The sequence below is a fragment of the Sorex araneus genome, chromosome 2 (genome assembly GCF_027595985.1).
Source record: "Sorex araneus isolate mSorAra2 chromosome 2, mSorAra2.pri, whole genome shotgun sequence".
In the NCBI taxonomy this organism is placed as follows: Eukaryota; Metazoa; Chordata; class Mammalia; order Eulipotyphla; family Soricidae; genus Sorex; species Sorex araneus.
In genome coordinates, this window is record NC_073303.1 from 262,835,064 (window position 1) to 262,848,801 (window position 13,738).

The 13,738-nt window shown below is 70.2% G+C and overlaps 2 protein-coding genes across 4 annotated transcripts; one reads left to right on the top strand and one right to left on the bottom strand.

The window, feature by feature from the left end:
• The first annotated feature begins 1,248 nt into the window (after positions 1 to 1,248).
• On the top strand, positions 1,249 to 9,134 carry TNIP1 (TNFAIP3 interacting protein 1). 3 transcript variants are annotated; one of them, XM_055125494.1, is made up of 16 exons: positions 1,249 to 1,403; positions 2,920 to 3,055; positions 3,177 to 3,281; positions 3,594 to 3,679; positions 3,843 to 4,100; positions 5,307 to 5,401; positions 5,969 to 6,038; positions 6,132 to 6,197; positions 6,344 to 6,409; positions 6,736 to 6,867; positions 7,035 to 7,163; positions 7,259 to 7,354; positions 7,430 to 7,534; positions 8,015 to 8,158; positions 8,412 to 8,499; positions 8,750 to 9,134. In XM_055125494.1, the coding sequence occupies exons 2-16, from the start codon at positions 2,929 to 2,931 to the stop codon at positions 8,752 to 8,754; spliced, it is 1,572 nt and encodes a 523-aa protein (XP_054981469.1). In that variant the 5' UTR covers positions 1,249 to 1,403; positions 2,920 to 2,928; the 3' UTR covers positions 8,755 to 9,134. The 3 variants fall into 3 exon arrangements, with proteins under 3 accessions (XP_054981469.1, XP_054981467.1, XP_054981468.1); XM_055125492.1 differs by having other exon boundaries at positions 5,969 to 6,197; XM_055125493.1 differs by having other exon boundaries at positions 1,286 to 1,403; positions 2,899 to 3,055; positions 5,969 to 6,197.
• Positions 9,135 to 9,289: 155 nt separating this feature from the next.
• Positions 9,290 to 12,496, bottom strand: GPX3 (glutathione peroxidase 3). The gene is made up of 5 exons (XM_004611588.2): positions 11,940 to 12,496; positions 10,411 to 10,564; positions 10,090 to 10,207; positions 9,912 to 10,011; positions 9,290 to 9,830 (listed from the first exon to the last, which is right to left on the bottom strand). Exons 1-5 carry the CDS (start codon positions 12,012 to 12,014, stop codon positions 9,618 to 9,620), a joined length of 660 nt encoding a protein of 219 aa, XP_004611645.2. The 5' UTR covers positions 12,015 to 12,496; the 3' UTR covers positions 9,290 to 9,617.
• Between the last annotated feature and the right edge of the window lie 1,242 nt (positions 12,497 to 13,738).

Sequence of the window (13,738 nt, forward strand, 5' to 3'; positions counted from 1 at the left end):
TGTGTGTGTGTCTGCTATGTCTGTGTGTCTGTGGACGTGGTGTGTGCTGATCCTCTGTGTGTGTGTGTGTGTGTCTCTGCTATCGACGTGGTGGGTGTGTGCTGATCCTGTGTGTGTGTTTGTGTCTGAGTGTCTGCTACATCTGTGTCTGTGGATGTGGTGGGTGTATGCTGATCCTGTGTGTGTGTGTGTGTGTGTGACTGTTAGCTACGTGTGTGTGTCCTTGGACATATGTGCTGATTCTGTGTGTGTGTGTCTGAGTGTCTGATACATCTGTGTCTGTGGACATGGTGGGTGTATACTGATCCTGTGTGTGTGTGTGTGTGTGTGTGACTGTCAGCTATGTCTGTGTGTCCTTGAACATGTGCGCTGATCCTGTGTGTCTGCTACATCTGTGTCTGTGGACATGGTGGGTGTGTGCTGATCCTGTGTGATATGTCTGTGTGTGTGTCTGTGGACATGTGTGCTGATCCTGTGTGTGTGATATGTCTGTGTGTGTCTGGACGTGTGTGCTGATCCTGTGTGTGTGTGTGTCTGTGGACGTGGTGGGCATCTGCTGATTCTGAGAAGACTCAGTGGCATCTATGGCCTTGCTGGTCACGGGAGGGAGCGCGGGGTCGGCCGCTGACCTGGGTGGCCGCTGGCGCGGCCAGGCTGTGACCAGTCCAGATTCCCAGGGGCACTGCCCTGGGAAGTCCCTGGCGCAGGATGTGGGGAGGAGGCCGGGCTGTGTCGAAGTTCCGGCGCGGCCGGGTTTCCCGGGGTTAGGAAACCGGCGGCCTCTGTGGGCGTGGACAGGCCCTCTGGGGGCTGCCTGGCCCCCACCCCCGAGCAGGGCGCGGGGCGCGGGCTGCAGGCCGGTGCACACGGGGCGCCCGGGGGTCGGGGCACCGCGAGGCCAGGGCCACTGGGCAGGGACGCGGAGGGCCGGGGCGGGGCTGGGGCGCGGCCGGGAGGAGCCCGGCCCGGGGTCAGCCCGCAGGCCCGCGACGGCCTGGTAGGGTGTCCGACGTGTCCACCTCGCGCCCCGTGTGTCCTTCGCGCGCGCACGCGGGGTCCGGCGTCCGGGGGGCTCGGCGGAGGCGAGCGAGGACCCGCCGGGTCAGTGTCCCCCCCGTTCGGGGCGCCCGGGGGCTGAGCGTGAAAACCAAACCCGGGCGGGAGGGAAAGGAGCAGCGTCGGGGTCCGGGTCCGGGTGTGGCCCGGCCCGGCCCGGCCCTGTTGGCCGCGCTCGCCCCGCCCCCGCCGCGGCGCCATTGGCCGAGCGGCCCGTCACTCGCGGGACTTTCCCCGCGGGGCAGCCCCGCCACTTCCGGGACCCGCCGAGGCCGGGCCGGGCCGTGATCCTGGAGCGGAGCGGGCCGGGCGGTGCCGAGCCGGAGCCTGGACCGCAGCCCTCGGAGGTGAGAGCCTCGCGAGTGGGGGTCCCCGGGGACTGGCGCAGCCGGGGTGTGGCGGGGTGGGGCCTGATCAGGGTCTGGGGGGCTTCGGGAACCCTGGAGGTTGTGATGGGATCTGGGGGGGGAGTGGGGCCGTGATCGGGGGTTAGGGGACCTTCGGGGGGTGTGATTAGGGGTCAGGCGGTCCTGGGGGGTGTGATCGGGGGTTAGGGGACACTGGAGGGTGTGATCGGGGTTAGGGGGCCCTGGGGGGTGTGATGGGGGTTAGGGGGTCCTGGGGGCCGTGATCGGGGGTTAGGGGGTCCTGGGTGGTATGATCGGGGGTTAGGAGACCCTGGGGGGTGTGATGGGGGTTAGGGGGTCCTGGAGGGTGTGATGGGGGTTAGGGGTCCTGGGGGGTGTGATGGGGGTTAGGGGGTCCTGGGGAATGTGATTGAGGGTTAGGGGGCCCTGGGGGGTGTGATGGGGGTTAGGGGGTCCTGGAGGGTGTGATGGGGGTTAGGGGGTCCTGGGGGGTGTGATTGGGGTTAGGGGGCGCTGGAGGGTGTGATGGGGGTTAGGGGGTCCTGGGGGGTGTGATTGGGGTTAGGGGGTGCTGGAGGGTGTGATGGGGGTTAGGGGATCCTGGGGAATGTGATTGAGGGTTAGGGGGCCCTGGGGGGTGTGATGGGGGTTAGGGGGCGCTGGGGGTGTGATCAGGGGTTAGGGGACCCTGGAGGGTGTGATCAGGGGTTAGGGGGCACTGGGGGGTGTGATGGGGGTTAGGGGGTCCTGGGGGTGTGATTGGGGCTTAGGGAACCCAGGGGGGTGTGATTAGGGGTTGGGGGACCATGGACGGTGTGATCAGGGGTTAGGGGGCGTTGGGGGGGTGATCAGGGGTTAGGGGACCCTGGGGGGTGTGATGGGGGTTAGGGGGCGCTGGGGGGTGATCAGGGGCTAGGGGACCCTGGAGGGTGTGATCAGGGGTTAGGGGGTCCTGGGGGTGTGATGGGGGTTAGGGGGCCCTGGGGGTGTGATCAGGTCCCTGGGGAGTGGGGGCTGAGATCAGGGTCTGGGGGTGTGGAGTAGGGGTGTGATGAACTGGGGTGTGATGGGCTGGGGGCCATAATCCTGGGGAGAGGGAGGCATGATTGGGGTCTGGGGTGTGGAGTGAGGGCGTGATCAGGGTTGGGGCCTGTCGTGGGGGGAGTGGCTGGGATCTTGGGGGTGTCATCAGGGCCCAGGGGCAGTGGGGGGGCGTGTTCGGGCTCCATACGAGCCCTCATTTGCGTCCTCCCCGCACCCCTGCACCCACCCTGGGGGAAGTCTATGGGTGGGGCAGGGACACAGGGGTCGGGGAGGTCCGTGTCCCGCTGTCACTTCCTCCCCAAGCGGCCCTTGCCGCTGGGTGCCCCCCCATGCCCCACCGCCCTGGGGGTTGCTGGTGGCCTCCCCCCCCCCGCATGTCCGTTTCCAGGTTGGGGGTCACCTCAGACCTCCCCCCGGGCCCCTGGGGCAGTGTGGGGCTGTGTCCCTGCAGGCCAAGCCCATGGAGGGGAGAGGGCCTCACCACATCTACGACCCTGGGGGCAGCGCAGAGGCCTCGGCTGCCCTCGAGCGCCTGGTGGAGGAGAACGCCCGCCTGAAGGGGCAGCTGCAGGGCGTGAAGACGCTCGGTAAGGCCCGCTGCCCGCAGCACGGGGCCCTCACCGCCCTCCCCGCCTCCCCCTACCCCGCGTGTCGGAGGCGGGCAGAGCCACCCTGGGGTGCAGTGCACCAAGCAGCCTGTGCCCCCAGGGCAGCTGCTGGGCGAGTCGCAGATGGAGGCCTCGCGGCTGCGGCAGAAGGCAGAGGCCCTGGTGGGGGACAGCCCCCCACTGTCGTCGGTGGCTGAAGTGGCAGGTATGGAGCCCCCGTGCCCTCACGCCCGAGCCCGGCCCAGCCAGGCCCAGAGCCCGCTGGCGTCCATGCCCTGCCCCAGGCAGCCACGGTAGGGTCCCAGCCCAAGCCCAGATAGGGCCCTGCGGTGTGTCACGTCCCTGGGCCTGGGCCAGCCCCTCTGGCCACGTGCACAGTGGGCAGAGGCCGCGGGGACGCTGCCTCTCGGGGGCCACCGTCCCTGAGGTCCGGGGGTGACAGCTTGGCCTGGCGTCACCGAGCCCCGCCCCCACCCCGGGCGGCCCGGGCTGTGCCTTGCCATGCTGCTGTCTGCAGGAAAGGACGCCGGGGTCCCCACCTGTCCCCCCGACCCCACGCAGCCCAGAGAGATGCCCGAGCTGGCCCCCAGACCCCCGTCCAGCGTAAGTTGCCGGTGAAGGGGTGACTCTGGTGACCTGGGGGGAAGGACCCGGGATGGGGCTGGCCCAGGCTGCCCCTGCGTCCGGGGTGCTGGCTGGCCTCTCTCCGGGCCCCACCGGCTCCCCTGCACCTCTGGGGCGCCTCTGAGACCCCGCCTGCCCCCAGGGCTCCTCCTCCGAGTTTGAGCTGGTGGGCCCCGAGGAGCAGAGCACCCCCGGGAGAGCCGTGTCCCCCCAGGAGCCCGGAGGCCCGGCCAGCGAGAACCTCCAGCTGCACTTGCAGCGTCTGGAGAGTGCCCTGAGTGTGTGCGCCCGGGAGCCCGACCACGGCCAGCTCTTCACGCACCTGGGCCGCATGGCGCTCGAGTTCAACCGGCTGGCCGCCAAGGTGCACAGCAACGAGACAAGGACCTCCGCGCTGCAGGTGAGGGTCTGCCCTGCAGGCAGGGGGTCCGAGCTGCAGGTGGGGGGTCTGTCCTGCAGGTGGGGGGTCTGTCCTGCAGGTGAGGGGGGATATCTGTCCTGCAGGTGGGGGGTCTGTCCTGCAGGTGGGGGGTCTGCCCTGCAGGTGGGGGGTTTGTCCTGCAGGTGGGGGGTCTGCCCTGCAGGTGGGGGGGGGTCCAAGCTGCCGGTGGGGGGTCTGTCCTGCAGGTGGGGGGGGTCTGCCCTGCAGGTGAGGGGGGATATCTGTCCTGCAGGTGGGGGGGTCTGTCCTGCAGGTGGGGGTCTGTCCTGCAGGTGGGGGGTCTGCCCTGCAGGTGGGGGGGTCCGAGCTGCAGGTGGGGGGGGTCTGTCTTGCAGGTGAGGGGGGATATCTGTCATGCAGGTGGGGGGTCTGTCCTGCAGGTGGGGGGGTCTGTCCTGCAGGTGGGGGGTCTGTTCTGCAGGTGGGGGATCTGTCTGTCCTGCAGGTGGGGGGGTCTGTCCTGCAGGTAAGGGGGGGCGTCCCTGCTGCTGGGGAGGGCACAGGGTCTCTTGCTGGGGCCCCTGGGGTGCGGACTGCTGGCTCGGGCTGTAAGAGGAGAAAGGACCTGGCAAGTGCAGGGGTAGGGCGGGCTGGGCCCCTTCAGGGACTGGACCTTTGCCTGAGGCCACCTGGATGGAGGCTGCTGTTGTCCCCCCCCACAGCTCCCCTCCCTGTGGGCGTCCTTCCAGAACCTTCTGCACACGCAGAAGACTGTCCACTGGCCTGGGTCCCAGCAGCACGGCTCTGCCCCAGTCCCTGACCCGTCCCCAGGGTTTGGCCGTCCAAGTCACGCCCGCGGTGACCACCCAGACGGGAGTGGAGTGGGGCTGGAGCGATGGCACAGCGGGGAGGGTGTTTGCCTTGCACGCGTATGACCTGGATTCGATCCTACATGGTGCCCCAAGCACCGCCAGGAGTGATTCCTCAGTGCAGAGCCAGGAGTGACCCCTGAGCATCGCCGGGTGTGTGTGACCCAAAAAGAATAAAAAAACAACAGCCGGGAGTCGAGCCCTGTGTCAGCCCTCTGGCCCCACCCCGCACCTGCCAGGGCTTGCGGCCCTCACCAGCCTCCCTCACCGAGCACTGCATCAGGAGCTGGGCTGAGCTGGGCTGGTACTGCGGGGCCCCGGGGTCCCCCTGACCCGCCCGCGGGGGCCTCGACAGACCCTGTGTGAGCAGTTACGGCAGGAGAACCAGGTGCTGAAGGCCAAGCTGGACCAGGGCCTGGAGCAGCGGGACCGGGCGGCCGAGCAGCTGCGGTGAGTGGGCTGGCCAGGAGCCACGGGTGTGGCTTTCCAGCCTGTGTTGGCCAGTGGTCTTTTGCAGGCTGAACTGCTGGGACTCTGCCCTACAGTGCTCCTGAACTTGGGGTGGGGACTCTGCCCTGCAGTCTCCTCTCCCTGGGGTGGGGGACTCTGCCATAGAGTGGTCCTCTCCTGTGGGCGGCCACCTGCCTGCACCTCCCGACAGTGACTGACCATGGCACACACTTGGCCACTTGCTCCCGTTTCACTGCAAACGGCCAATGAGCAAAACTTCACCACAAGAGGCCACGGGAGGGGGGCTGGAGCGATAGCACAGCGGGTAGGGCGTTTGCCTTGCACACGGCCAACCCGGGTTCGAATCCCAGCATCCCATATGGTCCCCTGAGCACCGCCAGGGGTAATTCCTGAGTGCATGAGCCAGGAGTGACCCCTGTGCATTGCCGGATGTGACCCAAAAAAGAAAAAAAAAAAAAAGACCACGGGAGTGGAGGCGCCCTCGCCCGCCCGAGCGGGGGTCCCTGCTCCTGGAGTGGACTGCGGGAACTGACCCCCGCCCCACAGGGAGGAGAACGCGGAGCTGAGGCGGCGGCTGGGCGCAGACTCGGGCGGCCAGGCGGCGGGCGGGCAGCAGGTAGGTGGCCATCCGGAGTGTCACCGCACAGCGGCTGTGGGGGGCGCGGCCGGCCGGTGGGGGGTCGGCGCCCACAGACCCCTGTGCCCGCAGGCGAAGCTCGCTGAGCTGGGTGCGGCCGAAAAGAAGGTGAAGATGCTGGAGCAGCAGCGCCTAGAGGTGGGTGGGCAGGGGGTGGGCGCGGGGCCGGTGACGGGGGGGACAGGGCCGACCGAGACCCCTGCGGCCTGGCCGCCCGCACGCCGCTGGTTTCCGGGGTAGAGCGCGATGGTCACTTGCCCGCCTGTGCCCACCTGTGCCCGCAGCTGCTGGACGTGAACAAGCAGTGGGACCAGCACTTCCGCTCCATGAAGCAGCAGTGTGAGCAGAAGGTAGGGCCGGCCCGCCTACCCACGTGACGCGACGCCCCGCCCCTGGTCCTGTCCTGCCCCATCCCTGACGCCCCGCCCCTTACCCAGTGCCGCCCCGCCCCGCCCCTGACGCCCCGCCCCTTACCCAGTGCCGCCCCGCCCCCTGATGCGACGCCCCGCCCACGCCCGGTCCCGCCCGGCCCAGTCGGCGCTGCCCTCTCACGTGCCTGGCCGCGTGCCGGCCCGCCCAGCTGTTCCCACGCCTGGCCGCCTGCCGCCCGGTCACTTGCTCCACGTGGCCCTGCCCTGCCCGGGTGCCCACCGGCCGGCCCGCCCTGTCCCGCCAGATCACCGAGCTGCGCCAGAAGCTGGCGGCCGCGCAGGCCCAGGTGGCCGCGCTAGAGGCCGAGCGTGAGCAGAAGCAGCGCGACTTCGACCGCAAGCTGCTGCTGGCCAAGTCCAAGATCCAGACGGAGGAGGCAAGCGGGTCCTGGCCGGGACCCTCCCCGAAAGCCCTCGGGCCAGTCCCTTGGAGGGCCTCCTGCCTCGGTTTCCCTCGAGGGTCCCAGAGCCCTGCCCGGAGCGCGGGTGAGAGCGGCAGGGCCGGCGCTGCCCACGCCCTGAGCCGTGCCCGCTCGCCCCGCAGACCGACAAGGAGCAGCGGGCGGCCGAGGCCCAGGAGCTGCGGCGCGAGGTCCAGGCCCTGCAGGACCAGCTGGGCCCGCTGAACCTCCAGCGTGACCACCAGGAGCGCGAGATCCAGCGGCTCAACAAGGTGGGCGCCCGCAGCCCTAGGGCCCCCCGGCGCCGCGGGGGCGACCCCCGGCCGAGGAGGAGCCCGTCCCCGCGCCTCACGCCCCTTGCCCACAGGCCCTGGAGGACGCGCTCAGCCTGACCCCCGCCGAGGTGGGCAGCCACCTCCGGAAGCAGGACCTGGTCACGCAGAACGAGCTGCTCAAGCAGCAGGTGGGCGGCCGCGGGGGCGGGGCGAGGGGGGCGGGGGGCGGCGGGCCGGTCCCGGCCTTACCTGGCCGCCCGCAGGTGAAGATCTTCGAGGAGGACTTCCGGCGGGAGCGCAGCGACCGCGAGCGCATGAACGAGGAGAAGGAGGCTCTCAAGCGCCAGCTGCGCCAGCTGCGGGCCCAGGTGCCCGGGGGAGGGGGGGCGGGCAGGGGGCTGGGGGCTCGAGGCGGACCTGCGGCCTCCCTCCTTCCCAAGGCCGCGCCCCTGGAGAGTCCCAGCCCCCGGGATCTGTCCTGCCCCCAGTCTCTGTCCCCGCCCCTGGGAGTCTCTGTCCCCGCCCCTGGCGGTCTGCCCCGCCCCTGGGATCTGCCCCGCCCCTGGGAGTCTCGCCCCGCCCTTGGGAGTCTCTGGCCCCGCCCGTGAGGTCTGCCCCGCCCCCGAGAGTCTCGCCCCGCCCCTGGAGTCTGTCCCGCCCCAGGGAGTCTCAGTCCCCATATGCGGGGTTCTGCTCTGCCCGTCTCCGTCCCCGCCCCCAGGGTCTGCCCAGCCCCCGGGAGTCTCCGTCCCTGTATGGGGGGGTCTGCTCTGCCAGGGTCTCCATCCCCGCCCCCAGGGACCTCCGTCCCGGGGCATGCTCGAGTGCCCGCCCTGTCCTGCCCGCAGGTGCCCATCGAGAGCTTCCCGGAGCACCTGTGCGGGGCCTGCCCCTGCCCCTACGCCCACCCGGCCCTGCCCGCCCGCGGCCCCGACGACTGGGCCCAGATCCACTACCCTCCTGCGCAGCCCAGAGCCTGTGTCTGCCACACGGTGAGGGGCCGCTGGGCTCCCCAGCCGGCCTGGGCCACTGCCTCTTCCTTCGCTTTTTTTTAACTTTTTGGGCCACACCCAGCGATGGACAGGGTTGCACACCCTGGCGGTGCTCAAGGGATCATGTGGGACGCTGGGATTCAAACCCGGGTCGGCCGCGCGCAAGGCAACATGTGCTATCGCTCCAGCCCCCCTCCTTCCCCACCTGGGCCCTTCTCTGTCCCATGGGGGACACGGGTCTCTTCTCTGGCAGGAGCACCCTTGGCGGGCAGTTTGCACCAGGCCATACCACCAGACCCCGCAGGCGCCGGCCTCCCCCGCTGCCCAGCCCGCAGACCCAGGTGAGGGTTCCGGAGCCCCACTGCCACCAGGAGAGGGAGATGGCGGAGGTCAGCCAGATGCCCCCCCAAGCCCAGGGGTGCAGGAGCCCAGCCTGGGCACCAGGGCTGGCCATCTGGGAAGGGGCGGCTGTGGGCAGGGAGGGACTTCCTGTGGCTGCCTCCTCAAAGGGCAAGGGCTGACCACTGGGCCTGGGGGGCACTTGGGTCCCTGGAAGGCCTCTCAGCGTGCCTTCATTGACTGTCCACGCAGAATGACCTGGAGGGCCTTAGCGAGACGGTCTCTGAGCTGCTGTCCGCCCATCACTGCAGCGAGGACGGCGTGTGCGAGTGGCCAGAGCTGCCGGGTGGCGCGCCCCAAGAGGCCTGGCCGAGGGGAGGGTGCCCCGGCCGCCGGCCCTCCCAATTCCCAGGGTCAGTCCCTGCCAGGGTAAATGCCCGTCCGTGCCCCACTGCCTTTTGCTTGGAGCGCTGTAGCCATGGGGGCACCCAGCCCTGCCTTCCCCTGGCCCCCGGCGCTGGACGTGGTCACAGCAGCCCCGCCTGCCGTGGGCTGGGCAGAGCCCCGGGGCTGGGCGGGGGTCTGCCCGGCAACTGTTTGCACAGACCTTGAACATAAACCCAGCAGTGAAGGACGGCGCTGGGCCTGCTGATTGCTCGCAGGGCCGGGGGCTGGCGGGTGCGGGGGTCCCGTGCGTGGAGCAGGCGCCCTCAACCCTGGGGTCTTATGTCCAGCTAATACCCCATACTGGCATGAGCCCTTCCCCGGCCGCGGAAGCACACAGACGCGGGCTCCTGCAGAGGCCTTTACTGGGGGGGGGGGAAGGAGGCCACGGGCAGCAGGGGAGGACGGGTGCTCGGGGCGGCATCGACCGTCTGTGACTCGGCCTGAATGCACAAGGGCCGGCGGCAGACGGGCTCGGGGGAGGCCCGCCCGGAGGCTTCGGGCCCCGCCGTCATGGAGATGCGTCCCGGGAACCTGGCCTTCCCTCGCGCTGTCACCCTGGCTGCTCTCTGGGGAGGGGGTTCCAGGGGCCCCTCGGGAAGGGGAGGCCAAGGGTGCGGGGGCTGGACAGCGGGCCGGAGAAGGGTCCTTCCTGAGTGGCCCTGGGCGGCCTGGGCTACTTGCTGGCGTCCTCTAGCCGCTTCAGGTGGGCCATGATGTCCGCCTTGACGGTGCTGACCGGCGTGCGGTGGTGCCAGCGCATGACGGGCACACCCGTGGGCCCCACCAGGAACTTCTCGAAGTTCCAGCGGATGTCGTGGACCTTCATGGGCTCCCAGAAGAGGCGGGCGGGCTGGCCCAGCAGCTCTGAGGTGGGCGGGCAGGCGTTCTGGGCGGCAGGGGCGGCGTGAGAGGCGGGCCTCGTCCTGACCGGGCACCCCCGCCCGCCCCAGCCCGGCCGGCCCCTCACCTTGAGGAAGGTGAACACCTTCTGCTCCTTGTCCCCGTTCACGTCCCCCTTCTCAAAGAGCTGGAACTTGGGGACAAAGCCGCCGCCCGGCCGGACATGCCTGCAGGGGGTCCTGCGTCACACGGAGGCCCGCCCCCCTCCCGTGCCCCCCACCCGGGCCGGCTGGGGCGGGGCTCACTTGAGGGTGGCCAGGATCTCCGCGTTCTCCCCCGGCTCCTGCTTTCCGAATTGGTTGGAGGGGAAGCCCAGGATGACCAGGCCCGAGGGCTCCAGCTCCTCCTGCAGTGCATTCAGCTCTGCGCAGAGAGAGGGCGGTGGCCGGGGGCCCTGCCCGCGCGGGGCCGGCTCTGGCGCCAGGGAGCCTCTGACGTCCACTCCCAGGAATGGCGGGACACAGTCTGGGCACCCCGCCCCCGCCCGTCTGGGCCCACCAGCGCCAGCGGGAGGCGCCCCCCCCTCGGGGTCAGCAGGAGGCCGGGCGGCGCCGGCGGGGCCTTACCGACGTACTGGCCCGTCAGGCCTCAGTAGCTGGCCACGTTGACGAAGAGGACGTGCTTGCCGGCGTAGTTCTTGAAGGGGATGTACTCCTGCCCGTCGATGGCCAGCGCCCCATAGTCATAGATGGAGCCGCTCACCCCGTCATGGCAGTCCACCTGCAGGGTGCTGGCGTCACGCGGGGCCCGACCCACGGCCAGCCCTGCCGGGCGGATCACTGTGTGGGGGGCGGGTGACCCCGCAGCCCACGGCCACTCGCCCTCGCAACAGACAGGGGCCTCTCCAGCACCGGGCAGTGCCCAGGGAGACCCCGGCCGAGCTGCCAGTGCCCCGGGACAGGGCGGGGCGGCCTCAGCGTCTGCAGCCAGCAGGGGCCCTCCACGCCTAAGGGCGAGCCAGCCTGACCCCTTGCCCCTCCCTGGCCGCAGCGCCCAGGCTGAGCGAGGTGTACACAGGACGGCAGCTTTGCTGAGTGAGCGCTAAGAGCCGCCTCCACCGGGGAGCCCTCCGGCCACAGGCCAGCCTCACCCCAGGCTCTCCCAGCCCTGCTCCGGGGGGCATTCAGGCCAGTCCATCCCCAAATGCAAACAAGCCAACAGCCCGACACCCAGACAGATGGACAGATGCCACTCGCTGGACCGTCCATCTTGCTGCTGCGTGGCCCCAGGCCAGTTGCTCCCGCCCCTCTGGAGCCGCCCGGGGCCTGCCTGCGGACCAGGCATGTGGCACAGACAGGGGCCTCCTGCGGGCGCCTCCTGGCACAGGCGTCAGGCGTTCCCCTGGCTGGTCACCCACACCTGCCCTTCCCTCGGGGGCCAGGGCGTGCCTCACTGTCCTTCCCAGCAAGTCCGAGCTGGCCGTCGTCGTCGGAAAAGATCGCCTCAGCTCTCAGGACCCGCCTCTCCCTCGCACCCCCTCGCCAAGCTGGGCCTCGGGCGGGGCCCCCTGCAGGGGCCTGGACCCTGGCTACCGTCCACTCAGGGAGGTGCGGAGACAGGGAGGAGGCCCCCCCAGCCACCCTCCAGGCCGGCCTCCCAGAGTGGACAGAGAGAGAAGGACCTGCAGGCGTTGCTGAGTCCCCCCAGCCATGGCGGGTTCATGGGGAGAATCGGGTACACAGGACCCCAGAGCCGGGAACAGGCCTGAGTTCACAGAAGCTTGTGTGCGTGTCTGTACACAGGTGTGTGTGTGTGCACGTGTGTGCGGGCGTGTACACTGCCTGTACGAGCATGTCTGTGTGGGGGTGGCTGGCACAGACCTCTCCGAGGCCTTCCCCTGGAAGGCGGCTGGGCAGGTCCCCAGGAGAGGTGCGGTGGGTGCTCTCCTGCAGTGCTCTCCCCCTCACTCAGGGGTGCCCGGGAACCGGTGCTCACACTGCAGCAACTCTCGGGTGGGGGACAGGGCTCTGGAGACGGCACCTACAGTCCCCGACTGCCCGCTGGGGCGGCCCGGAGCCCTGGGGAGGAGGCGAGGGCGCAGGGGCACCCGCAGGGGCAGGGAGTGGCCCGTCAGCCCTCAGAGGGGGGCACTCACCTTGGAGTCCTGCCCCCGGACAAGGCCGGAGAGCAGCAGGGGAAGGAGGCAGGTCGCAGAGAACAGCCGGGCCATGGCTGGCAGGGGGCGCCGTCCCTCTGTCCCTCCAGAGTCCGTGTCCTGTCTGCGGCGGCCCCAGGGCCCCGGGGCCCTTTCAGGCGCCCGCGGTGACCAATCGGCGGCCGGCCAGGGTCCTGCAGCCAATGGCGGGCGGCTGAGCTTCTGGCTCCGGGCCTGGTCCCGCCCGGCCACTGGCCACTCTGGCGGGAGAGGGGTGGGGGAATCCAGCTGCCTCCCGCATACTCCCGTACCCTGGCTCAAGTGAGCCAAAACCACTTTCCAGAACCTTCACCCCGACCGCGTCCCGGCTGATGACGAGAGGAGCACGAGCGCCGGCTGCACGCAGCAGGTGCTGGATGCCCGCTCTGGCCCAACTCACACGGGGCGGGGCGGGGTCCCCTCCACAGGTGGGGGAAGGAGCTGGGCCTGGAGCTCCCAGAGGTCTCTGGAAGCTTCTTGTGCACAGTCCTGGGGTCTGAGACAGGCTGAGGATCTGCCCCAGACTTGCTCCCAGGGGACCGTGAAGCCCAGCGGGCAGAGTGGGTGGGAGAGGGGGCCTGGCCTGTCCACTCTCGTCTGGCCTCCGCGCGGGGCAGGAAGACGTCTGAGGTCGAGTCAGAGGCATGTGACGGACTGACAGCGTGTGCCCTCGGGCCACTGACTCACGGGGCTCCCAGAGCCCGGACACGGGCCCGCCGCGGGCACAGACACGGACGGGCCTCAAGTGTCCCCAGGACTCCAGGCTCGGCAACCACTGCCGTCTGTGCCCATTGCTCGAGTCACAAACACGTGCCTGCCAGGGTCAGGGGTCAGGGACCTCTGCCTCCGGGCACTCCTGGGGGTTCAGCAGGATGCAGAGGCGCCCTGGGGCGCTCAGGAGGGGCAGTGCTGCCTGAAGCATCACCCGGACAGGCTGCGGGCGCCCCCCGCCCTGGGCCTCACCTCCCCCACACACAGACACCGGCCCTCAGGGCTAGGGGCTCCCTCTTCCCGTGTCCTACCTGCCTTCCCCGTCTCCCTATCTCCCTGCCCAGAGCCGCACCCGCCCGGCAAGCCCCCCGCCCGCAGAGAACAAGCCAGCAGAGGGGCCGGGCCGAAGTGTGTCCTGGGCAGGGGGGCGAAGACGACGCTCAACACTCGGCCGCCTCACCGAGCCCCGTCGGGCTCGCACACGGCCGCTCCCCCCGGGGTGCCCACCCCACGGACACCAGCCTGGGCGACAGGGAGAAGCGGGAGGCTGCGGCCCAGGCGCCCGAGGCAGATGGCGTAGGAGTCCGCCACACCAGGGCGGCAGGGGCGAGGGCGGCCACCGGCCAGCGCTGGAGATGGAGTGTGGACGCGGGGCCGGGGTCGGCAGCGCAGTGGGGCCCAGCCAAGCCCCAACAGCGGCTGTTTCGCAATCAGAGGGATTGCAGAACGGACCGGGCTGGCCCTGTTTCCCAAACAGCGGGCGGGGGTGCCAGAGTCCGCGGGGACGGTCCCTCGGGAGGCGGCGGCCTGGACACACGCCCGTCCCGAGGTCTAGGGCCCAGCCAGGCCTCCCAAGCTGCCATTGCAGGGTCTACTGGACACGGCTCAGGCTGACCCTCTAGCTCCTGAGCTCGAGGCCTTGCCATCCTGACCCGCCCCCCCCCACAGACAAACGGACGAGGAAGGCTGTCCCCGCTGCAGGCGGGGGGGGGGGGGGCGGCCTGTGGCCTGACCCCCACACCGGGTCCTGAAGGCGTATGTAAACAACG